At 41.7% G+C, this 27000-nt stretch overlaps 1 protein-coding gene across 6 annotated transcripts in view; it reads left to right on the top strand.

Moving 5' to 3' along the window:
• LOC120981020 (kielin/chordin-like protein) overlaps window positions 1-25106 on the top strand; it is an 87209-nt gene extending 62103 nt beyond the window's left edge. For all 6 annotated transcript variants that reach the window (XM_040410468.1, XM_040410472.1, XM_040410469.1 and 3 more), the window contains 5 exons: window positions 5344-5442; window positions 6018-6146; window positions 12342-12387; window positions 20799-20907; window positions 23769-25106. In XM_040410468.1, coding sequence (XP_040266402.1) covers window positions 5344-5442; window positions 6018-6146; window positions 12342-12387; window positions 20799-20907; window positions 23769-23919 — 534 coding nt within the window. In that variant the 3' untranslated portion in view covers window positions 23920-25106. The remainder of the gene's footprint in view (window positions 1-5343; window positions 5443-6017; window positions 6147-12341; window positions 12388-20798; window positions 20908-23768) is intronic.
• Window positions 25107-27000: the final 1894 nt, after the last annotated feature.

The following is a 27000-nucleotide window of genomic DNA, read 5'->3' on the forward strand; positions in this document are numbered from 1 at the left end:
TATGGATCAGCTACAAGTTGCTTTTATGTAGAAATAAAAGAAAAACAGGATAGAACCCTATACTGACTGAACACTTGCTTTTTGACTGTAGACTTATATAAATGTACACTAAGCAAAAGTTAACAACTGGGTATCCATACACCTGGATTTATCTGCTATTGACTTCCATTGTAAAAATAACAATGGAATCCTGTTTTACCATATAGAATAATGGCTTAGGTCTGTCCAACAGAAAAAAAAACAAAAAAAACATATGTTCTTTTGTGTATAACTCTGAGATCTGAGATTCTGGAAAAAATAGACTTAACACAACTAAGGTGCATAAAAATGTACAAGACTATGATAAAATATACCGTATATACAAAAGATAATATACAAAGCAAAGTAAGTAACCATCACCAAATAAAATTGAATCATTATACAATAAAACGTTATGCAATTGTCAATTTCAGCTCCTCACCAGTTTCCAAAACTCTGCTTGCTGTCAGTGTACAGAAGGGTTTATGTTTGGCTAAAGACACTGAAAACTTGTCCTAACCTTCTTATTAAGTCCTTGTTGCCCTTGTTGCATTAGGGTAGATCTGCAGGCTGTAGAGATGCAGCCATAATGAGGCTGCAAAACAAGGCAAGCCACAGTTAGAGCATTACAGATTAATTGTCAATTGATTGCTTTTTGCCGATGATATTGTGATTTTGCAGGTTTAGCTGCCTAAGGCTAGGGCTGCACCGCGACACTGGTCGCGCAACACCTGTCGCGGCCAGGATCGCTGAGTAGCGGTGATTCCATAGAAAAGAATGGGATCACCATGGCAGTCACAAGAAATTCAACACGGCCGCGACAGGTGTCGTGCGACCAGTGCCGCCCTAGCCTTACTGTGTGACCATGTGTTTTTCGCCAGCCTAGTGGCCGCACTACTACTGCACATTGGCCACCACGTGTGACCCTATTCTTGAAACATTTTTCTGCAGAGTCATGAGTCATGCCTCTATCAATATTAGACTTCATCATTATCAGTTTTTAACTTCTGGATATATAGGTGGGAATTTATCTAGTCCCCTGGTACCAGAAAAAAGTTACCAAAAAGTAGAATAAAATTGAGCAAGCCTTTTCTTGCACAAAAACACTGAGCTTGTCACTATTCAAAAAATTTAGATGTTGAGATGTGGCCTACGTGGCCCAACAAATTTATAATTATTTATGCCAGAGAATTGGCTTAAATTACATTTGGAATGAATACATTTGGAGCATCTTATGCCAGCGTATGAAATGTCAGTACTAACCCCCTCGAGACAATGTTTTAAGATTGTGTTTTCAATTTCTCACTACTCCCAAGAGACATAATGTATTTTATTTTCTGTTCAAATATGAAAGCTTGTTTACACGGTAGATATATATATTTGCAACCATAAAATGATGAATCGCCTATTTTTACATTTTGTTGTTGTAGCATTCATTGAACAGAATATTTTTATATTTTAATAGTTCAGACATTTTTGGATTTGGCAATACCATTTATGCTTATTTTTTCTTACTTGTTGATTTTTATCAATATTTTATACTTTTGAAAACTTTTTAAAACATTTTCTTAACCCCTTAACACATAATGTACAGCATTATGTGCAAAGGCTTGTATGCGGCAGGCTTCTGTGCTGAGAATGGTCGATACACAGCGGGTGCCGGCTGTATAATATAGCAGGCACCTGGCCACGATGACCAGGATAGGCGATGACACGGAAACTGGTCATTTAACCCCTCAGATTCCGCATTCATAGATAGAGATCACAGCACCTGGGAGGCTAGGCAGCCAGCGGGGGCTTCCTCTGCCTTCTGACCAGAGGAGTCCCTGCATTGAAATCATGGGGCTCTGATCGGTTATCATGTCAGCCAGGGGCCTGCTAAAGGTTCCAAGGCATGTTAAACTTCATGTGAAGCTGTGCACAAGATTGCACTTATTGTTAGAGATGAGCGAGCATACTCTGCCGAACTGCTGTTCGGCTTGAGCATCGCTATGCTCGGCAGATTGGAGTGCTCGGCCGAATAATTCAGATCCTCTAATACAATGGAAGTCAACGGGAGAACCCCAGGTACCCCCTGCTCGGAAGAGAAGAGAGTGTCTGGTTCATTAAAAAAACAGTTAGAAATTGATGAAAACCCCATCAAAATGGTTTGGAAACAGCATTACGAGGATAGCTGGTTGCATCCTAGACTCCTATTATGTACAACATACAATAGACAACCACACAAAGGCTTTATGCCAAAAGCCAGGTATGTGCCCAATCTAACCATGAGACATATAACAGACAGCATACCTTACAATGGCAGCCTTGTGCACTATGGGATATTCCAAACCAGCTCTCATCTGACTAAGAACCAGTAAACCTCAAATTTATTTTGCATCTGTTGGATGGCTTGGGTGGACCTGCACACCTAGATCAATATCATTAGGCCGACAAAGTTTTCCAATTGTCCTAACATAATAATCAATAACCTTTCTATACAGTTTTGTCATGTAAAAACTAATTTGCATAAACATGGGCTTATGGAAAAGACATGCAAATGAGCAAAATCTTCCTTGTGTTTTAGGTGTCATAAGACTATGAAAACCAATAGATGGCGCTATGGAGTTATGAACAGTGCCCTCTCTAGTCGTTTTACAGTCTTATGACAAGTCTAATATTCTTGTCAGAAGACTATAAAACCAATAGAGGGCACTGTTCATAACTCAACAGCGCCCTCTATTGGTTTCATAGTCTGACTAGAATATTAGACTGAGGCCGAATGCACGCGGCCGTGTTCCGGCCTCAGTCTTATGACAAGCTTATTAGTGTAGCCTTTTGCATAAAAAATTCACGATAAAAATTTGCAATTAGAATATTTGCGATCTACACTAGGATGATATCTGACACTGGGAAAGCTGGGTAATAACTCGCGATCTACACTGAGTTATTACCCAGCTTTTCCAGTGTCAGATATTATTACTGACTTACTATATAATTATTACATAATATTCGCTATATTGCTATATATTTGTTTTTTAGAATATTACGAATATTCTAAAAAACGAATATAGAGCAATATAGCGAAACTGATCTCAGCGAATAGTCTTGTCATAACACTATACAACTAATAGAGGGAGCTGTTCATAAGTCATGAATCATGAGTCATGATTACAGCGCCCTCTATTAGGTTTTTAATTATTTTTACAGTAAAAAAAAGATACTAATTTAGTATCTCTGTAATTGCATTGACTCGCAGAATAAAGCTGTCATGTCATTTTTAGTTTATAGAGAACATCGTAATATGATAACCCAAAATAACTTTTGGCAGAATTGTGTATTTTTCTCATTTTTACTCCACAATGAATTTTTGTCCCTTTTTCCAATACAAAACATGATAAATTAAATGGTGCCATTAAAAAATGCATCATGTCCTGCAAAAAAATAAGTCCTCATATGGCTATGTGAATGAAATATTTAAAATGTTATGCCTATTGGAATGGGAGGACAAATCAAAGATGCAAAAAGGAAAATAGTCCCCTTAGGTGAATTGAACATGCAATCATTGCCACGTGTCCTACTAAGGGCATTGTCTAAGTGAACCCCTCAATCTTTACAGTACCCCTGATAGTGGGGATAGACTTTCCCGAGGAGAACACCAGGTAGTTACCTCTTGAGGAGGATAGGCACACGAGGCAGCTGGTCCAGGCGGACCAGGAGGTACCTGAGAAAGGTAGCAGAGGTGCAGGCTTAGTCGTAACCAGGAGCAACTGTGCAGGACTGAAGGATGAGGCAGAGGCAAAGTCAGACAGGCAGCACAGGTACAGGTCAGGCAATCCAGGTCAGCAACAGGCAGGGATCAAACAGGTAGCAGAGACCAGGAATGCAAGTACGAGTCAGGAACACAGGCAGATATCAGGAACCTTAGCAAGACACAAGGACCTAGACACTGAGGCATCTGGGAAGGGGGCTGAGCCACTTATATATGTGCAGGAGGGCAAGGATTGATCAGTGTGGTCACATGACCTAACCCACAAAGCACAGGGAGTGATGCATGCTGGCCCTTAAGGAAGTGCTGCAGGAAACAAGCCGCAAGCATGCTGTGGCCAGGGCTGAGAAGAAACTGTGGAGCAGATCCCAGAACAACAGTACCTACACAGACAGAGCCCAGGACTGCAACGGTGAATGGGAAACATGGCAGCAGATCACACAGTGCCCGGGACTGCGGGAACAGCGCTGTTACACCTTAGACTGAAGTAATTTACTATTGCAGTCTATGGGACTCTCTGTATGTCTGCATAGCCATAGGAGGCTAGCAATGACTGTCCTGTGAGCCTTCATAAGGTCACATGCTGCCATCACAACCAATCGGAACATGATTTTCCCCTTGGGGGTTCAAGTAGGTGGTCAGAGAGAAACCCCTCCTTATTACTAAGTACTGCCTCAGACAGGGTTTAACAGGCATTTTGCTATGACAATCCGGAGATCATTCACAAGACCCCATGCTGCCATACCAAGTAAATGCATCCACACAAGTTTACAGCCGGAGTTACATTTGGAAATTAGAGTGAGCCCTCTTCTGCTGACTAATCTTCAGATGCCCATGTCACTGCTGAGCATGGTATCTAAGGTTTTAAATGATCATGTCAGGTTATGGTCAGTGAGAGTCCGCTGTATTACATAGCCAGCACCCACCATGTGTGGAGCAGCTTCCAAGCCCACTTAATACATTTCTTTTTTATGGACAATGTAACTGGTATGTCATTATGCGCAAAAAGATAAATTCCCTACAATGTTTATTTTAATTGACAACAAGGAAATATCAAGTAGATGGTAAAAAAGTTTAAACATAATTTCCTGTAAGGCTGAGTTGACATCACTGTTTAGCTTTCCGTTCTTCTGACCGATCGGAAGAAGAGAGAAAAAAAAAAATCAGGATTCTGTAAAAAAAACGGATCTTGTTACATCAGTTGTCAATGTCATCCGTTCGAGCCATTTCCGTCTTAGATCCGATTTTTAGACGGGAAAAAAAATACTGCATGCAGCACTTTTTTTGGCACGTTTTAAAAGCAGATCTCAGGCGGAAATGGCTCAAACAGATGACAACTGATGCCACAGGATCCGTTTTTTTTTTTTTTTACAGGATCCTGATTTTGTTTTTCTCTCTCTTCTTCCGACCGGTTAGCAGAACGGAAAGCTAAACAGTGATATGAACTGAGCCTAACTTGGCATTGTGCAGTGATTAAGCTTTTTTATTTTTATTTTTTTTACATAAAACTGGATTAAAATGCAAAAGTTGATGATATATTAAGAAATAACCTTGAACTCTATTTGCTTCAAATACAGGGCGAGGTGTATAAAGCTCCCAGTAACGAGTGCTGTGGTGACTGTATCCCGTCAGCATGCAGCATTGTAATGTCAAATGGAACAAGTACAGTTTTGAAGGTATAAAAAATACTGACCTATTGATGACTGACATTCACTGACTACTCATAGGTGCAAAAAAAAATGTAGGCAAGATTATTTAAGATATTTAAAAGAAAAAAATTCTTGTGAAACTTGAGTACAAAACCATGGCTATAGCTGTGATTTACAGATCATTGTGAAGATTGTTGTGCAGAGATGTACAGCTTCCAGCAGAAAGGACTGGAGAGTCCTCGAGGTCCTGTACACTATACGTAGTGTACAAATACAATGAAGCTGTCCTCACCTGGTAAAGAGTAGTACAGGATACATAGTACCGTACTGTACTGTAAGAGGCGACATACACAGTCAATCAGTGCATGTCAAAAGTCAATGCAGACGTTCTTCCAGTGAAAAACCAAGGCTGATTGTCTGAAACCTCCTACGTGGAATGTGATTTCACGTTGCAATGGACAAGGAAAGACGACTGTATGTTGAGGATACAGCAATATCAATATAAACTGTGGGACCACTATATTTGAAGCATATATTTTCTTTTATTCATGTATATAAGGTTTATCAGTCATTTATACTTGCTTTCTTCTATTCTTTATAAGCCAGGGGAATCGTTGCAATCATTGACAGACAAATGTGTATCTTATGATTGCTTGAAATCCAATGGAACGTTCCTGTCTGTTTTAAATAATAAAACGTGTGAATCTGTGAATTCAGAAGACTGTGAAACAGTAAGTTATGTGACCTAAAGGAAGGAAACATTAGAAATGCATTTAAGCACGTGGAATATTGAGTCCCTAGTGGTATCAGGTGCTGTTGGCTAAATATGACAACATAATGAAACAGGATCAAAGGCAAATGGGCGGCACTGTGCTCCGGTAGGGGTCCAGGTGCACGGTCAGTAGGTTGATTCCCCAGATACTTGTAGTAAGAAGACCAGCACTCCGTAATTCCAATAATGAAAAGATTATCTTTTCATTATTGGAATTACGGAGTGCTGGTCTTCTTACTACTAACATAATGAAACATTGATCTTTACTTTCCGTATACCAATGCAACATGTATTATAGTTTATTTCCATCCAAAGCTGCATTTCTGATGTGCTTCCAGATCTTTAGCAATGCTTTAGTAGCCTTTTCTACCTTTAAGCATCTCTGTAACATATCTTCTGAAATGTGTTTGCATTTCACATGGTTCACATTAAAGGGGTATGCCTGTTAGAACACATTATCCTTTATCCACAGGGACCACCACCAATCACCATCTCTTGTAGAGCCCACCTGAAATAGATGGAGTAGCTGGTCGAAAATGCACGCCGATGCTCTATTCTTTTCTTTGGGAGTGCCGTAGATAGCACCTTGACGGTTGCATAACAATAGTCCATGTATGCAGTAGGCAGTCTGTGTGTCTCACGAATACAGGGGAGGGGAGGGACACAGAACTAGGCCTCAAGGCTAGGGAGAGGAAAAAGGTCACCTCCTAGGAAGCCCCTAAACCTGGCCCTAACTCCTGTCAGTATGTATAGACCCTCAAGGTGGGAAAATACATACGCCGGAACCTAGACCCTAGGAGCCCTGAAATGCCCTAGGTAGTGGCAGGGAATGAGACTACTGGTTCCTTCCCAGGTGAACGAACGAGCGTCTCCCTGAGGCCTAGTAACCACAAGCACATGGGAAAAACCAAATACAAAGAGCAGTACAACTTATCTTATAAAATGGATGAGCAGGAACACAGGTAAGGTCCACACACCAACTCTTCCAAATCCAAACAGAGAATATCAACTGCATGGTATGAAGTGTGAGACCAAACTAAGTAGGGAATGCAGTAATGACCATGGGCTGCACCTGACAAGAGGTGTGGTCATTACCAAACCACAACACTGAGAATCAGTCAGTCTCTCCGATCTTCTAACCTCTGTCACAGATGGTACCGTGACACTGTGCATGTCTCCATCCTTCCATGTGAGATCCTTTGGACTACTTCCAGTCACTTGTAGGGTTGAGCGAACCCAAACTGTAAAGTTCGGGTTCGTACAGAACTTTAGGATTTTGGGATTCGAACCCGAACATTTCAGTAAAAGTTCGGGTTCAGTGTTCGGCGATTTCTTGGCGATTTTTGCGGCCTAGTCTGCATCTGTATGTGTGAGATACACCATTTAGATACTGTTGTTCTATTCTGATATTAAAAAAACACCCATTTAGGGCAAGATCCTAAATTTGAGAAATATGAGAGAGCGTCAAATAAGGGACATGGCCCCAGTCGTGGTGCTGCTGGTGGAGCTCCTGTTGCAGGGAGAGGACGTGGTCGATCTGTGCCAGCTACATGGACAAGCGAAACACCTACCTCAGGTGCGAGTAGGCAACAGAACCTTCAGCGGCATTTGGTCGGGCCTAATGCGGCTCTACGAATGATGAGGCCAGAACAAGTACAGGCGATAGTAGATTGGGTTGCTGACAGTGCCTCCAGTTCCTTCACATTGTCTCCCACCCAGTCTCCTGCTGAAAGATCAGAGTTGGCACCTGCAGAAGATGTCCATCAGTCTTTCACCTCACCCCCTTGCAAATCAACCAAGCAGTCTGAGCCCCAAGTCATGCAGCAGTCTCTTCTGCTTTTTGATGACTCTGTTAGCAGGGTTTCCCAGGGCCATCCACCTAGCCCTGCCCCAGAAGTGGAAGAGATTGAGTGCACTGATGCCAAACCACTTATGTTTCAGAATGAGTACATGGGGGGACCATCGCAGCACGTCTCGAATGATGACGAAACATAAGTGCCAACTGCTGGGGCTTTCGAAAGTGTGCAGACCAACAAGGAGGGCAGGGGTGAAGACTGGGTGGAAGATGATGTGGAGGACGATGAGGTCCTCCTCGACCCCACATGGAATCAAGGACATGCGAGTGTCCTGTGTAGTTCGGAGGAAGAGGCGGTGGTCGCACAGAGCCACCAGCACAGCAGAAGAGGGAGCAGGGTGCAAAAGCGGAGGACAGCTTTTCGTTGCCTCTGGGCAGCCTGGCACACATGAGCGATTACATGCTGCAGTGTCTCCGCAACGACCACAGAGTTGCCCACATTCTAACTTGTGCTGATTATTGGGTGGACACGCTGCTGGGTCCCTGTTACAAGGACAACATACCGTCCTTAATTCCCTCACTGGAGCGTGATCGTAAGATGCGTGAGTACAAGCCCATGCTGGTAGACGCGCTGTGGTGGCATTCCCACCTGACAGCGGGGGCACAGTGGAAGCACAAGGCGAAAGCAGAGGAGGAAGAAGAGGTCGCCAACGCAGCTGGGGAACCGCCAGCACCTCAGAAGGCAGGGTTAGCATGGCCGAAATGTGGAAAAGCTTTGTCAGCACGCCACAACAACCAGCACCACCAGCTGATGTGGAACGTCTTAGCAGGAGGCAGCATTTCACCAACATGGTGGAGCAGTATGTGTGCACACGCCTACACGTATTGAATAACGGGTCTGCCTCCTTCAACTTCTGCATCTCCAAATTGGGCACATGGCCTGAGCTTGCCCTATATGCTTTGGAGGTGCTGGCCTGCCCTGCAACCAGTGTATTATCTGAACGTGTGTTTAGCATGGCAGGGGGCGTTATCACAGACAAGCACAGCCGCCTGTCCCCAGCCAATGTGGACAAGCACATGTTCATTAAAATGAACCAGGCATGGATCCCACAGGACTTGTCCGTACCTTGTGCAGAATAGACATGTATACCGGCCTTAACCAGCCATTGTTATACTACAGTGCAATTTTTCATTCTTGTATATTGGATATTTCACACTCTTTTGGAGTATTCCCTAATTTAAAAAAAAAATTAAAAATTAAAACCAAAAACCAGTGTTGGCTACCTCATCCTCCTACACCGCCGCTTCCACCTACACTGCTATGTGCACCGCCTCCTCAAACTCCTACTCCATATGGACCTCCACCTCATAAATCTATTTTTTTTTTACGCATTTTATTTTATGTAATTTCACTAATTTGTATATTAAATTTTTGGGTGAAATTCACCAATTTTTGGGTGTGATATACCACTGCTCTACCTAGTAGACAGGTAAAAAAAAATCACTAATTTGTCTGTTACATTTTCGGGTGAAATTCACCAATTTTTGAGTGTGATATACAACTGCTCTACCTAGTAGACAGGTAAAAATTATTCACTAATTTGTCTGTTACATTTTCGGGTGAAATTCACCAATTTTTGGATGTGATATACCCCTAATCTACCTAGATGACAGCTTAATAAATTTCACAAATTTTTCTGTTACATTTTCGGGTGACAATCAACAATTTGGGCTGTGATAGACCCCCTGCTCTACCTAGTAAACAGGTTAATAAATTTCAAAAAATTCTATCCTACATTCTTGGGTCACATTTTGCAATTTTTGCCTTGAATAAACGCCTGCTCTGCATAGGTGACAGGAACCAACATTTTTAAAAATAATCTGTTCCATTGTTGGGTGACATTAACCCATTTCTGGTGATGAAAAACCCCTGCTCTGCATAGGTGACAGGGACTTAAATTTCTAAAATTCATTTTTAATTGGCCCTTTCATTCGATCCTTCTTCTTGTCCCACATTTCCACTCCATCCCATTTCAGCCATTGACCTCCCTTGGATGATGGATCGTGGACGTCACAGGAATGTGCGATCAGGCAGAAGTTATCTAGAGTCAGCAAAGCGGCAGCAAGGCCTCTCCTGGCTAACATTTCCAAATCCTAAATACCCCAGTGACATTCCCTATAATTTTTTTATTAATCATTCCAATAACAGGGCATCTTAAGAGTCCTGTATTGTTATTTATCGTCACTACCTCTCCGAGTCGGAAGTGGGTAATTGCCGCGTGCCCCCTCCTTAACTTGGAAGCTTATGCTTCAATACTTTGTCCCACATTTCCGCTCGATTACATTTAATTTCATCCATTGACCTCCCTTGGATGTAGTATCCCTTTCTCAGGCTCCCTCTCCGGCCTGGAACCCTGATTCCCCGCCACCCGTAATCACCATGGTAGGCGCAGAAAAGAACATCGAAAGTTGATAGAGCAGATATCAAATTGGATCGTGAACATCACGGGGACGTGCGACATGGTGGGGCAGTATGTGTGCACACGCCTACACGAACTGACGGACAGGGGTCAGCCCCCTGCAACTTCTGGGTCTCCAAATTGGGCACATGGCCTGAGCTTGCCCTTTACCCCTTGGAGGTGCTGGCCTGCCCTGCAGCCAGTGTATTGTCTGAACGTGTGTTTAGCACGACTGGAGGGGGCTATCACAGGTTATATTTCCCAATGTTTTGGGGTGTACCCTAATTTAAAAAAATTTATAAATTTAAAACCAAAAAGCAGTGTAGGCTTCCTCCTCCACCGCCGCTTTCACCTACCCCGCCACATCCACTGCCTCCTCAACATCTTACTCCATATGGACCTTGTCCTTTTAGATCAAGATTATAATTGTTTATTTTTACGTATTTTATCTTATTTAAAGTAATTTCCCTATCCACATTTGTTTGCAGAGCACTTGCCATGCTCAACCACATTTTGATGCCATTTGTAGCCCTCTAGCCCTTTTCCATGACATTTTTACAGCCATTTTAGTGCTCAAAAGTTCGGGTCCCCATTGACTTCAATGGGGTTTGGGTTCGGGGTCAAGTTCGGGTCCTGAACTCAAACTTTTTTGTGAAGTTCAGCTGAACCCGTCGAACCCGAACATCCAGGTGTCCGCTCAACTCTAGTTGACCATGACTTGTCCTTCTGTTCACCTCTGTGGCTAGGCACTAAGTAATAACATGAATCCATCATAATTCCTGCAGTTGCAATGGTAGAATAAATAAAATGCAAGATATAATGGTATTACCGTAGATCAGCGTTATAGGATTTAGGGAGTTGTCTTTGACAGTATCTCATATTTAGGCCTTTTTCTCAGTTCCAAGTCTTTAATTCAGATTTATCTTTAGTAACATAGTACATAAGGCCGAAAAAAGACATTTGTCCATACAGTTCGGCCTGTCATCCTGCAAGTTGATCCAGAGGAAGGCAATCAGAATAACTCCCTGGATCAACGACCCCTCTCTAGTAGCTATAGCCTGTAATAATATTACACTCCAGAAATACATCCAGGCCCCTCTTGAATTCCTTTATTGTACTCACCATCACCACCTCCTCAGGCAGAGAGTTCCATAGTCTCACTGCTCTTACCGTAAAGAATCCTTTTCTATGTTTGTGTACAAACCTTCCTTCCTCCAGACGCAGAGGATGTCCCCTCGTCACAGTTACAGTCCTGGGGATAAATAGATGATGGGACAGATCTCTGTACTGACCCCTGATATATTTATACATATTAATTAGATCTCCCCTCAGTCGTCTTTTTTCTAAAGTGAATAACCCTAATTTTGATAATCTTTCAGGGTACTGTAGTTGCCCCATTCCAGTTATTACTTTAGTTGCCCTCCTCTGGACCCTCTCCAGCTCTGCTATGTCTGCCTTGTTCACAGGAGCCCAGAACTGTACACAGTACTCCATGTGTGGTCTGACTAATGATTTGTAAAGTGGTAAGACTATGTTCTCATCACCGGCATCTATGCCCCTTTTGATGCAACCCATTATCTTATTGGCCTTGGCAGCAGCTGCCTGACACTGTTTTTTGCAGCTTAGTTTGCTGTTTATTAAAATTCCTAGATCCTTTTCCAAGTCAGTGTTACCGAGTGTTTTACCATTTAGTATGTACGGGTGACTTGCATTATTCCTTCCCATGTGCATAACTTTACATTTGTCAGTGTTAAACCTCATCTGCCACTTATCTGCCCAAGCCTCCAGTCTATCCAGATCGCTCTGTAGTAGTATACTGTCCTCTTCAGTGTTAATTAGAGGAATTTCTATTTGATTATTTCATTAATGTATGATATTCATTTGTTTTTCTTCTCAACAGGGCATTATTGAAGTGAACCCAGATGGCTGTTGTTCAAAATGCAAGGGTAAGAAAATGTTACCGTGTAAAGGGAATCCAATCAGCGGGCAGACTGTTATAGAGCAGGAGGAGCTGAGCAGATTGATATCTTATGAGTTGGTGTGGGTGGACTACCTCACTAATTGGAGGCTATGTGGGTAGACTACCTCACTAATAGTGTTGATCACGAATATTCGAATTGCAAATTTTTATCGCGAATATAGGTACTTCGAAAATTTGCAAATCATTCGAATATAGTGATATATATTCGTAATTTTGAATATTCAAGATTTTTTTTTATCAGTACACATGATCCCTCCCTGCTTCTAGCTTGTGGGCCAATGAGAAGGCTGCAGTATATTTGACTTTAGGAGTAGTGTTGTTTGTGAATTTTCGTAATGTGAATTTTCTATCGCAAATTTTTCAACTTAGAACTATTAGACTAAGCAGATTATAGCACTATATTAGCTAAATTGCTCTATATTTGTTTTTGTTTTTTTCGAATATTCGCTATATTGCTATATATTCTTGTTTTAGAATATTACGAATATTCAAAAAAACGATGTTATAGCAATATAGCGAATATTCAAAAAAAGCGAATATAGAGCAATTTAGGTAATGTAGTGCTGTAATCTTCTTTGTCTAATAGTTGTAATTTTTTTCTCATCTGAAGTTCAGATTGGAAAAAAATTAAAACTATAAAAAAAAAGATTATAGCACTATATTAGCTAAATTGCTCTATATTCGTTTTTTTTCCGAATATTCGCTATATTGCTATATATTCTTGTTTTAGAATATTACGAATATTCGAAAAAACAAAGTTATAGCAATATAGCGAATATTCGAAAAAAACAAAAACAAATATAGAGCAATTTAGCTAATATAGTGCTATAATCTTCTTTGTCTAATAGTTGTAAGTTGAAAAATTCGCATTACGAAAATTTGCATATTACGCGATCATTACCTTGCTGGTTTTTCGAGTAAAAAATCGTAGAATATAGAATATTCGAATTCGCGAATATTTGACGAATATTCTACAAAATATTAGCGAAATATTGCGAATTCGAATATGACCCCTGACGCTCATCACTACTCACTATTTGGAGGCTATGTTAATATGCACTGTTGTACAAGGAAGGCTGTCAATCAGTAAGATTGCTCATTGGACCATTAGCCAGAATAAGCAAAGTTCTGCTTAATCTTTTCCTACAAAATTAGATAAAGATAACTGAGTAAAAAAATTAGACTTGATCATTGATTTATTGAGGAAAATGACCCAATATTACACATCGGTGAGTGGCAAAAGCACTGGGAACCTTTGCTTTCAGTATCTGGTGTGATTTTCTTGCACAGAAAAAAACGTCAACTAAAAATTTCTGGTAATTGCTGATTAGTCCTTCACATCGGCTTTGAGGAACTTAAGTCTATTCCTCCTTACAAAACAGCTTCAACTCTATTATGTGTGTATAATTTTTTAATCAATTTTTTGGGGAGTTAAAGTGATGAAAGAACAGCGAATTGGCTATGTTTTATCAGTTACTTCAATTACCGTATGGGATACGTTTTTTAGATTTTAATAGTATGGGTGTTTTCACATGTAGCAATTCCCAAGATGTAGATTTTTCTATTGTTTAAGTATTTTTATTTTGGAGAAAGGGGGTGATTTAATTTTAATTTTTTTATATTTTATATTTTTTAAAGCTTTTTTTTAGGTGTCTGCATTATAAAAACAGCAGGTACCCGCTAGCTATGGCGCTCGCACCGCTCTGGACATTCTTCGTACTTGTATGGCGGATGTTAGGAAGGTGTTAAAGATGGTGCCCGCTCCGGAGCATAGTGAGCACCATAGCTCCCAGGTTTCTGCTATTTCACTCTGCAGACACTGAGGCTAATGTCTGCTATCAGAAATAATGCAGATCTCAGTCATTTAACCTCTTAGGCTACTTTAACACTTGCACCAGCAGGGTCCGGCAGGCTGTTCCAGCAGGGGAACAGCCTGCCAGATCTGTGCTAACAGTAGCCCACCATGCCATTGGAAGTCCGCTCTTGCCCCATTCACTAAAATGGGGGCGGGCCGGAGGTACGGCTGCAGCACGTGAAACAAACTGAGAGGCAGCCGGACAAAAAACGGCAGCGTGCTGTAGTTTTTGTCTGGCCACCTCTTGGCATGTTTGCCGAGCTGTGTACAGACCTCAGGCCTGCCCCCATTATAGTGAATGGGGCCGAAGCTGACTTCCGGCGGCACGATGGGCTAGCGTTAGCATGGATCTGGAAAGCTATTCCTCCACCAGAACAGGCTGCTGGACCCTGCTGCCACAAGTGTGAGCCTTAGATGCCATTGTAAAGCAGGGTAGCTATTGATTGTTTCTAATACCCTGTGTCAGTCTGAAGAAATCATGGTATTACAGTTGCAGTTCCTGTGGAACACACCCTTTCCTCATAATGAAAAGAAACTATTAAAAAAAATAAAGATCATAGGAATTGCCGCATCCCAAAATGTCTAGACTATTAAAATATAAACGTAATTATTCTGTACAGCGAATGGCGTACCTGAAAAAAAAATTACAATGGCCAATTTGCTATTTTTTTGACTCATCACTAGAGTTGAGCGAACCCGAACTGTAAAGTTCGGGTTCGTACCGAACTTTAGGGTTTTCAGCACCCGGACCCGAACCTTTACATAAAAGTTCGGGTTCGGTGTTCTGCAATTTTTATGGCGCTTTTTGAAAGGCTGCAAAGCAGCTAATCAACAAGCGTCATACTACTTGCCCCAAAAGGCCATCACAGCCATGCCTACTATGGCTGCAGCATGTGACCCAGCCTCTATTTGAGCTGGAGTCACGTAGCGCCGCCCGTCACTCTGCTCGGATTAGTGTAGGGAGAGGCTGCAGCTGCTGTGAGGGAGAGATCAGGGAGAAATCCTATGAAGATTCAGAACTGCTTCTTTACTCAGCGATCTACGATTTGTGGGTGCAGTGCACTATTTTTTTAAGCCTGCCCTGAGCCAACTACTGCTGAAAACAAACTTTCTTTCCTTCAGTTAGTCAATATCAATACATAATCGGCAGGTATTTTATGCAATGATAGTGCACCAGCACAGGCTATCTGCATGTCTGCAAGTCCAGAAATACAGCTTTTTGGTTACTGGGGTGAAAAAAAACCCATCTGTTTCATATACTGCACATCTGGGATTAGACGTGCATAAATTAGTGACACATTTTGGCCAGAAATACGGCTGTGTGCTTACTGGGGTGAAAAAAACCTCTGATATACTGCACATCTGGGATTAGACGTGCATAAGTGAGTCACATTTAGGCCAGAAATACGGATTTGTGCTTATTGGGGTGAAAAAAATACATCTGTTTCATATACTGCACATCTGGGATTAGACGCGCATAAGTCATTGTCACATTTAGGCCAGAAATACGGCTTTTTGCTTACTGGGGTGAAAAAAATACATCTGTTTCATATAGTGCACATCTGGGATTAGACGTGCATAAGTGAGTGTCACATTTAGGCCACAAATACAGCTTTGTGCTTACTGGGGTGAAAAAACCTTCTGATATACTGCACATCTGGGATTAGACGTGCAAGTTACTGTGAAATTTAGGCCACAAATACTGCTGTCATATAGAGTTAAAAAAAAAAGAAATTTGAGTGCAATACCCTACATCAGGGTTTTTATTGGCGGTTAATTATTTTTAACAGACTTAACCACTTTTTACTTTGCTTTGTGAATGCTAACTATGAGGCAAACATCTAATAAGGGACGCGGTCATGGTTGTGGCGGTGGTGCAGGGAGAGGACGTGGCCGTTCTGCCACAGCAACACGTCCTACTGAACCTACTAGCTCAGGTCCCAGTAGCCGCCAGAATCTACAGCGATATTTGGTCGGGCCTAATGCCGTTCTAAGGATGGTAAGGCCTGAGCAAGTACAGGCGCTAGTCAATTGGGTGGCCGACAGTGGATCCAGCACGTTCACATTATCTCCCACCCAGTCTTCTGCAGAAAGCGCACAGGTGGCGCCTGAAACCCATGCCCATCAGTCTGTCATATCACCCCCGTGCATATCGGGGAACCTGTCTGAGTCTCAAGTCATGCAGCAGTCTCTTATGCTGTTTGAAGACTCTGCTGGCAGGGTTTCCAAAGGGCATCCACCTAGCCCTTCCCCAGGGGTGGAAGACATAGAATGCACTGACGCACAACCAATTATGTTTCCTGATGAGGACATGGGAATACCACCTCAGCACGTCTCTGATGATGACGAAACACAGGTGCCAACTGCTGCGTCTTTCTGCAGTGTGCAGACCGAAAAGGAGGTCAGGGAGGAAGACTAGGTGGAAGACGATGCAGAGGACGATGAGGTCCTAGACCCCACATGGAATGAAGGTCGTGCCACTGACCTTCAGAGTTCAGAGGAAGAGGCAGTGGTGAGACCGAGCCAACAGCGTAGCAAAAGCGGGAGCAGGGTGCAAAAGCAGAGCAGCCATCGCCAAAACTGTTCGCCTGCTACTGGCCACCGTCACCAGGGACCGAGCACACCAAAGGCAGCTTCAAGGAGTTCCCTGGCATGGCACTTCTTCACACAATGTGCTGACGACAAGACCCGAGTGGTTTGCACGCTGTGCCATTACAGCCTGAAGCGAGGCATTAACGCACAACCTGCATGACCAGGCATCTACATGTGAGACACTGGCTGCAGTAGAGTAAGCATCTTCAAAACCAAGAAAGGGCTCAGGCCCCTCCTGCTCCCTCTTCTGCTGCTGCCTCGGCCTCTTCCTCCGCCTCTGGAGGAACGTTGGCATCTGCCGCCCCTGCAAACAGAGGATGTGCCACCAACAACACCACCTCCGTCACCAAGCATCTCTACCATGTCACACGGAAGCGTTCAGCTCTCCATCTCACAAACCTTTGATAGAAAGTGTAAATTCCCACCTAGTCACCCTCGATCCCTGGCCCTGAATGCCAGCATTTCTAAACTGCTGGCCTATGAAATGCTGTCATTCAGGCTGGTGGAGACGGACAGCTTCAAACTGCTCATGTCACTTGCTGTCCCACAGTACGTCGTTCCCAGCCGCCACTACTTCTCCAGGAGAGCTGTGCCCTCCCTGCACAACCAAGTATCGGATAAAATCAAGTGTGCACTGCGCAATGCCATCTGTGGCAAGGTCCACCTAACCGCAGATACGTAGACCAGTAAGCATGGCCAGGGACGCTATATCTCCCTAACTGCACACTGGGTAAATATAGTGGCGGCTGGGCGCACGTCCTTCCGCTGCCAAGGATCCCAAAGGGTCCTGACTCCTTACACACATTCATTATATATTAATTACATGCTGCCTTTTTGAAAAGCAGAAAGAAAAAAAATGCCACCTAATGAACAAAAACTCCTGCAGCAAAAAAAAAACCGTACTTGTATGCCCTGCATGTCACATTTCTTAAAGCCTAAGCATCATCTGGAGTTGGAGATTTTACTGCAAAAATATAGCAAAAAGTGCAGGTGCAAAATAAAGAAAAAAAACTGGAAAATGCCCAAAAAGCTATATCTGAAAGCACCCAACACTGAATCCTGAATAAAAAAATATTTTTAGATATTATGGGCGTCATTTATTATCCTGAAATACGCATAATAGGCGTATGTCTGGGCCAGATTATTACTTTTCCGCACTCACGCCAGGTCTAAAAAAGTGGGCGTGGGCGGGGAAGGGGACCGTATGGCTCATTCATCATTTTCTACACCTGCTTTAGGAGTAAAAAGTGGTGTAAATGTAAGCCAGCTATGAAGTCGTCTTATATTTACACTGGCGCTGGATGCATCTCTTTATAACTTCAATGGATCCACCACCAGAAATAGGGATTATTAAGACCGGTGTCTAAAACACCAGTCTTAATAAATTATCCCTATATCTTTGCAACGGATCTCCTGGCACCCTGACTGGTTACATCCGTTGATGGATACTGAGGGCTCCAAGCACTCCACTAGACACCATAAGCACTGCCGACCCCACAAACCACCGCAGCTTTTTTGTGGTCTCGCCGTCTTCTACCCACCCTGGACCTATGACAAGGCTTCCAGGTTCCAGTGGGTGAACCTCTCTTCCTTTAGAGAGCGATGCAGGAACAAGCTCCTAAAAGAGCTTAGGGATTATAGCCAGGGGAGTTCACAGCGTATAGCATTCCCCAGTGTAGATGCAGCCTTTTCCCCACACACATGAGACGGGGCTCTATGTTGAGGGTAAAGCAGGAACTCTTTAATAGGACTACAAGTCAGTCTTTTATGCAGGTATTCCAGCAATTGACACTCCCCTGAGGACCTTGTGGAAGACTGAGACAGTTTTTAAATTAGCTAATCACATGCATTTACACTCCCAGCAATTGTTCACAACCCCCCTTCCCCTCTGCCCGTGATACAATTAACAAACACCATGGGCTCTGCATGTGATATAATTAACAAACACAATGGGCTAACTTAATTACTCACAGGCAGTAAACATACATTTTACCCAAAACACAGAAAACACCCCAAAACCCCACATATCCCCATAAATTATGCATCACTGGATAGCTGTGATCTGGGCGAACATATCCAGAAATCATCCAGATCCGAGCAGGGGTTCCTGAATTCCATGGAAGTCACATTTGACCGACCGCAAGCATGGCTTTCCTGCCCAAAACAGTTCCACAGATTTAGGCTGTGTGGCCGCTCTACCTTCTCCTTCAAAGAATGTACAAATTGCACAACCGGATCAGTTTGTGCATACTTTAGTTGAAAGCGTCTTGTTCTGTAGTTTGTTCGGTAAATCCCATTTGATGAACCACATAGTAAAAAGACACGAAAAAGCCTTTTTACTGAGAGAAAACAAAGATTTTGTATATGGGCCATAATCCTGAGGCAAAAGGCTGGCAAACAGGCCTCTCCAAAACCCGGTGGTGAGGTTATTTTTGCCACAATCTTTATAAGAGATGAGCAAATTTTTCAAAAATTCGATTCGCCGGTTCGCTCCGAATATATTTGCGGCGAATTACATAAAAAAACTGCTATTTTCTGGCTGCTTAGAGCCTTTATAGTCGTGTAGAACATTGGGCCTTGTAGTATCACGCATAGAGAGTCTGCTTTGGTAGTGAAATAATACTGTGAGTCTGTATGACATGGAGATGACAGGCGTTGCTCTTAGAATCACTGCCCATTTAACTTATTAGGGCAGTCACGGGGGCAAAACTGACCAAATAAGTCAAGTATGAACTCAGCCTGACAGGTCGATGTTAGCGCCAAGAAAAAGTGCACTCCTTTTACACCGTTGCCAGCCGATTCCACATAGATCCTTTGATGACGTCACTATGCTCATCACATGGTCCGTCACATGACCCATCACCATGGTGATGGATCATGTGACGGACCATGTGATGAGCGTAGTGACGTCATCAAAGGTCCTATTCCTCAAAGAAGAAGACGGAAGAGATGCCGGCTACGCGAACAAGTGGATTAAGGTGAGTTAAATTATTTTTATTTTTTTTCAACCCTTCCAGCCCTATTGTACTATGCATTCTGTATTCAGAATGCTATTATTTTCCCTTATAACCATGTTATAAGAGAAAATAATACAATCTACACAACACCTAACCCAAACCCGAACTTCTGTGAAGAAGTCCGGGTTTGGGTCTGGGTACCAAACATGCCGATTTTTTTCACGCACGGAAAAAACGCAAACATGGAACGCAATCGCAGTGAAAACTGACTTATTTTAGTGTCAAAATCGCACCATTTTCCCTGAACGCATCCGACCCCAATCCACAACGCTCGTGTGAAAGAGGCCTAACAGTTTACATTACTTAGGACATCACAATGTGCCCTCTTTTGCTGAAGGGCAGCAGTGAAATGGCAAGTTGCTGTTTTTTCCATGCCTGATGTGAGTACTTATATAACTTTTAAAAGGCTTGTCCAGGATTTTTAAAACCCCCCCCCCCCCCCCAGTGATACCTGTAAAGAATTGTACTTAAATGCTCCTCATCAATCCACTCCAACTATGTGGTTCCCAGGCTGTCTTCACTGGTCTTCCAATCCCCATCTGTCAACTTCTGCATGGGCAAGGTCCCGTGATGCAGCAGTCAATGACTGGCATCAGTGGTGACACGTCCCCAAGCAGCACATGACCCAGAAGTGATGTACTACTTGGAGGCATGTCACCAGAGAGGCCAGGCATTGGCTTCAAAGGTGCATATGACCCTGTCCATTTAGATTTTGAAAAATGTGGACCTGAAATTTAGTGAAGGCAGCTCAGGTGTCACAGCGCTAAAACAAAGTGGAGCAGTTAAGTATAGGTTTCCTCACACATATTGCTTGGTGGTAGGGTTTAAAAAATACTTTCTAGACAACCTCTTTAAAGATTTTAACTGGCTACTCCAATGTAGAAGAACTAATGTATCTTCTTTTCCTTTTAGCTCCAAAGAATTGCACACTTCAAGTTGGGCCTGTGTCTCTTCTTAGTGGGGATTGTCAACTCAATATAACTATTCCATACTGTACTGGATCCTGCTCATATCCTACATCGTAAGTATTTCAAAATAACATGGGGGCCCACTGTAAAGCTACATGCATATATTACCTGCCCACACTACCAATTTTTTTTATATATACATAGGCAATGTACTGTATAGCATCTTAGCCAGCCTATCTATATGTCAGTCTATTGTGCTATGTGCCACTTGAGCAGGGGGTAGGGGGCTAGGGGCCCACCTTGCTCAGGGACCCACCGGAGGATTCACCTGTTCTCCTGTGGGCCAGCCCGAGCCTGCAGAGCAGCTCTCTTCTGGCTCCCTTAGTCTCTGGCTCCCTTTAGAGATCTTCCAGTTGTCATCCTGTATATATATGCATGGACTGGGTCAGTACATCAATTCAGCCAATGCATGTTATTGCTGTGTCACATACCATTTGGGGAAATATCACAGCTGCATTACCTGCAGCTGAGCATGTGTCTTTCAAGAAGTCCGCAAAGCTGGACAACCCCTTAACCTTTTCCAGACTTCCACCATACTATTAAACTGCAATGAGAAGTGAGTTCCCAACCTACACCAAGTGTAGGAGCGTAGGTCACTCAATCAGTACAGGGGCCTGGCTGTTACTGACGGCTGGGACCCTGCTGTATCCACCGGTATTGCTAAAAGCTCAGATGATGGCAGATTAACCCTTTATATGCCATGGTCAATGCTGACTGTGCCATCTAAGTTTGCAGAGGTTAGGGCTCCCTCTATCTCTTCATCAGCCCCTTGGGCTGCAATGACAGTGGGCTGATGGTTTCCATGGCAGTCCCAGGCCTTGAAAGGCCATGGCACTGGCAAGCTACACAGGCTTAGGAGGACCAGCCCCCAGGTTAGGTCTTATAGGCAAACTGCCAGTGTAATACTGACAGTTCAATGCAGTACAATAATAAAAAGAAAAAAAAAAACTGTAAAAACAAATTGCATTATAAAAAGAAAAAGAAAAAAAAAGAAAAAAGTGTCCTTTCCCTTCATCGAACATAAAAAATAAATAAATAATAACAATGTGAAAACAACCATTTTTAATTTGGCTTATCTCACAAAATGTGTAATATCAAGTGATTAAAAAGGGCTATAATACCACAAAATGATATCAATGAAAACAACAACTCATCAACGCAAAAAAGGAGCCCATACACAAAACAATCTCCAGCAAAATAAATATTGTAGAAAACCAAACAACAATAAAAAACATATACAAAAGGTATCACCATGTCTGTAACAAACTAGTATATAAAAATATGACATGAAATATTCTGTAAAAAAACATTTTTACATTTTTGGTCACCTAGTCACTAAAAGCATAATAGTGAGCGATCAAAAAGTTATATGTATCCCAAAGTGGTACAAATAAAAAGTCACCTCATCCCACAAAAATTGAGCTCCCACATAAGTCCATCAATATAACAATAAAAAAAACTATGGCTTTCAGAAAATGGCAATTCAGAAACATGATTTTTTTTTCAAAATGCTTTGTGCAAAAATGGTAAAAATAAATATATATATATATATATATATATATATATAAAATTGGTATCACTGTAATCATAGTGACCAGCAGAATAAAGATAATGTGGCATTTTTCTTGCAAGGTGTACGCTGCAATACCAAAACCTAAAAAACATTGACAGAATTGCTGTCTTTTCTTTATCCGTGCTTCCCAAAGAAGCTAATAAAAAGTGATCAAAAAGTTGTATGTTCCTAAAAATAAAACCAATATTGATGGCAGCTGATCCTGCAAAAAGTAAGTGCTGACACACCTCCATTGAGATAAAAATAATCATTTAATGCTAAGAAAATGGCTGTACTGGTAGCCCAGAAGCTGTTCGGAAGGAAGCGAGGTGCCCGAAAACCAATCCATCAAAATCTGCGCTACAGAAGACAAATGGTGAAATTTCCCCTTTGAACCCATCAGCATACCTAAACAGCAGTTTATGTCCAGATTTTTTGCATTTCAGTACCCAGTGGAACCCACTTAATTTAAAGGGCATGGGTGTGTTTTAGGTGGCATGAGATGGCAAAACATATTGGGCTCTGAAATGCCATATCTGTGGAAAAAGGGCAATTTTAATTTTGCACAGTCTGCGTGTCAAAATGCTCACTCCACCCCTTAATAAATACAGTACTTTGAGGGGTGTAGTTTCCAAAATGGGGTCACTTCTAGGGGATTTCATGTATTATTTCACCCCAGAGCCTTTACAGTTGGCAGCACAAAAGGCTTAAATCACTGCAATAGGCCTTAAAATGAGCTTGGTGCTCTTTTACTCCCTAGCCCTCTGTATGTCCAGGCAAAAGATTAGGGTCACATGTAGGGTGTTTTTAAAACGAGGAAGCACAACATAATAAGTCAGATTACTTTTCACATTGGGCACAACATATAGGGCACTGAATTGGCATATCTATGTAAAAATTTCAATTTTCACTCTGCACCATCTTCTGTGAATTAATTTTTGAAAAACACCTATGGGGTCAAAATGCTCACTACATCCCTTGGTAAATTTTGTGTGAGTTCCGATTTCTAAAATTGGCTCACTTCTTGGGGGTTTCTTTTTTATTTAACCTCATAGACTTGTCCAGGGTCTTGAAGGGGTTAATGTAAAAAGCAAATAAACAGTAACAAAAATAGTGTAAAGGTGACAATTGCCTTAAAATAAAACTTAAATTATAGGTACACTTCCCTACACTACTTCCAGCAACTCCTGCTCCAACCCATACTACCAGAAATATTAGGTTTTCCAAATAAAAAAATGACTGTACAATCCATACCTTGAGTACCAATTCATTTGAAAACCTACGCTTTTAAAAAGAAGGCAAAGAGAAAGTATGAAACGTGTTGAAATTCTATTTAACTAACATGCTTTTTCCCCCCAATAGGATGATAACAATGAAACCTGAATGCAAGTGCTGCACAAGTCTCAGCTCAAGCGAAAAAACTGTGAATGCAAAATGTAACAATGGAACTGAAATTTCTTATACATATGATCACATTGAGAAGTGTGGCTGCAGCACTCTTGCATGTGTTTAACTCTGTACACTAGCAGCTACTTTTGTATGTTCTTCCGACTGAAGGCTTATGCGTACTATATTTCTAGCATTCTCATACAGTTCTGCTCATCTTCATAAATTAATATTTTAATTCTTATCCATTAACATCATTTACTAAATTCATATCTTATCATTTCTATAGATTAATTAGCAAATATATAAAAATGTGTACATTCTACCAAGTCCTATTACATATTCCTAACCTGAGCTGCCCTGCCAAACATACTCGTTCATGACTATGTGACAAAAAGTGAGGTTATGATGTACAATAATTATGCCTCATCGCTAACTCATGATTTAAGTTCCATCTCTTACAATTGAATTTTAAGTCCTAACAGGACAATTGCAGTATGCATAATAATATCTTGAGGATATATCTGATGAAGCAATAGTGTTCAGGGTTTTAAAAAAAAAAAAAAATGTTCACTGCATAAAGAAATCTAGGTTTCCATTTGCAAATGAAAGAACTATGAGTTTGAATTAATAAAGTAATTTAGATACAATAAATGAAATACTCTGGTAAACAATTACATTTTAAACTTATAAAAGAATGCCAATAACCCCATAAAATAGAAAATACTCAATATATAATCATACGTCATTTATTGAATAATACATATAATTAACAATACATCATATCAAATTATTGAGGCCAAATAATTACATTTTACAGAAAAGTTGGTTGGACATATGTGAGCTACCTTGTTTACCTCCTTATATTTATCAGCAAGGAGTAAAGAAACAGCAAAGATATAAATTATTTGACATTAGTATGATATCTGTATAATATATCAAACCCAATACTATAGGAGGTGCAGATGTTGTGGTGGGAAGCCAAAAGATATCAAAATATGTTGTTGGATAGAACCCTAAGCATGTACCAGGGTTGGTACATACTGATATGTACGGTGATTTATTTGTGAATTGTGATTTCTAATTAATACAGTATCTCCCCCATGTAAATGGCTGTATATGGAGAAAAAAAAACCTCAACCACCAGGGCCCAGGAGAACCTATGATACAGACTGCTAGATATATGAATTTTAAGAACATTCATTTTGTTCATTATTGTGATAAATCAATATCTAACTTGCATGCAAATTATTATAAAATTGATGCTCATCTGATTTGAACTTTTGTTGATTTTACAATACTCAATAAAACTGACTGCTGCTAAACTTTAAACTGTCTGGTAATTTATAGGAGATGTAATTATCTCATTGGGACAGATGTACTATTCCTGTTTAATATTTCAGTAGCGTGTACTAGTTTAGGCTGGGTTCACACTTAAGCGTTTTACAGCGCGTTCAAACGCGCTGTAAAACGCTCAACACATGAAAACCAATGCTTCCCTATGGCCCTGGTTCTCACTTGACCGTTTTACAGCGCGTTTGAACGCGCTGAAAAACGCCCTACGCTCAAAAAAGTTCTTGAGCTTCTTTGGGGCGTTTTGTCGCGCGTTTGCAGCCATAGGACACTGCTGTTAATCACACAAACGCGTGTAATACGCGTGTTGACTATGGACAAAAACGCGCGACAAAAACGCGCGACACAAACGCGCGTTAAACGCGCATATCAAATACGCTTAGGTCTGAACCCAGCCTTAGGCTGGGTTCACACTTGAGCGTTTTACAGCGCGTTCAATCGCGCTGTAAAACGCTCAACACATGAAAACCAATGCTTCCCTATGGCCCTGGTTCTCACTTTAGCGTTTTACAGCGCGTTTGAACGTGCTGAAAAACGCCCTACGCTCAAACAAGTTCTTGAGCTTCTTTGGGGCGTTTTGACGCGCGTTTGTGGCCATAGGACACTGCAGTCAATCACACAAACGCGCGTCAAACGCGCGTTTACTATTGCAAAAAACGCACATAAAAACGCGCGACAAAAACGCGCGTTAAACGCGCATATCAAATACGCTCAGGTCTGAACCCAGCCTTATAGTAACATAGTAACAGTATATAAAGCCGAAAAAAGACATTTGTCCCTCCAGTTCGGCCTTTTATCCTGCAAGTTGATCCAGAGGAAGGCAAAAAAAAATAAAAAATGTGAGGTAGAAGCAAATTTTCCCCACTTAAGGGGAAAAAAATGTCTTTCCCGATCCATTTAGGCAGTCAGATAACTCCCTGGATCAACGACCCCTCTCTAGTAGCTATAGCCTGTAATATTATTACACTACAGAAATACATCCAGGCCCCTCTTGAACTCTTTTATTGAACTCACCATCACCACCTCCTCAGGCAGAGAGCTCCATAGTCTCACTGCTCTTACCGTAAAGAATCCTTTTCTATGTTTGTGTACAAACCTTCTTTCCTCCAGACGCAGAGGATGTCCCCTCGTCACAGTCACAGTCCTGGGGATAAATGGATGATGAAAGAGATCTCTGTACTGACCACTTATATATTTATACATAGTTATTAGATCTCCCCTCAGTCATCTTTTTTCTAAAGTGAATAACCATAATTTTGATAATCTTTCTGGGTACTGTAGTCCACCCATTCCAGTTATGACTTTAGTTGCCCTCCTCTGGACCCTCTCCAGCTCTGCTATGTCTGCCTTGTTCACAGGAGCCCAGAACTGTACACAGTACTCCATGTGTGGTCTGACCAGTGGTTTGTAAAGTGGTAGGAATGTTCTCATCACGGGCATCTATGCCCCTTTTGATGCAACCCATTATCTTATTGGCCTTGGCAGCAGCTGCCTGACACTGGTTTTTACATCTTAGTTTGCTGTTCACTAAAATTCCTAGATCCTTTTCCATGTCAGTGTTACCCAGTGTTTTACCATTTAGTATGTACGGGTGACTTGCATTGTTCCTTCCCATGTGCATAACTTTACATTTATCAGTGTTACACCTCATCTGCCACTTATCTTCCCAAGCCTCCAATCTATCCAGATCCCTCTGTAGTAGTATACTGTCCTCTTCCATGTCAATTACTTTACACAGTTTAGTGTCATCTGCAAAAATTGATATTTTACTGTGCAAGCCTTCTACAAGATCAGTTATAAATATATTGAAGAGGATAGGGCCCAATACTGACCCCTGAGGTACTCCACTAGTGAC

Source organism: Bufo bufo, chromosome 10, assembly GCF_905171765.1.
Source record: "Bufo bufo chromosome 10, aBufBuf1.1, whole genome shotgun sequence".
In the NCBI taxonomy this organism is placed as follows: domain Eukaryota; kingdom Metazoa; phylum Chordata; class Amphibia; order Anura; family Bufonidae; genus Bufo; species Bufo bufo.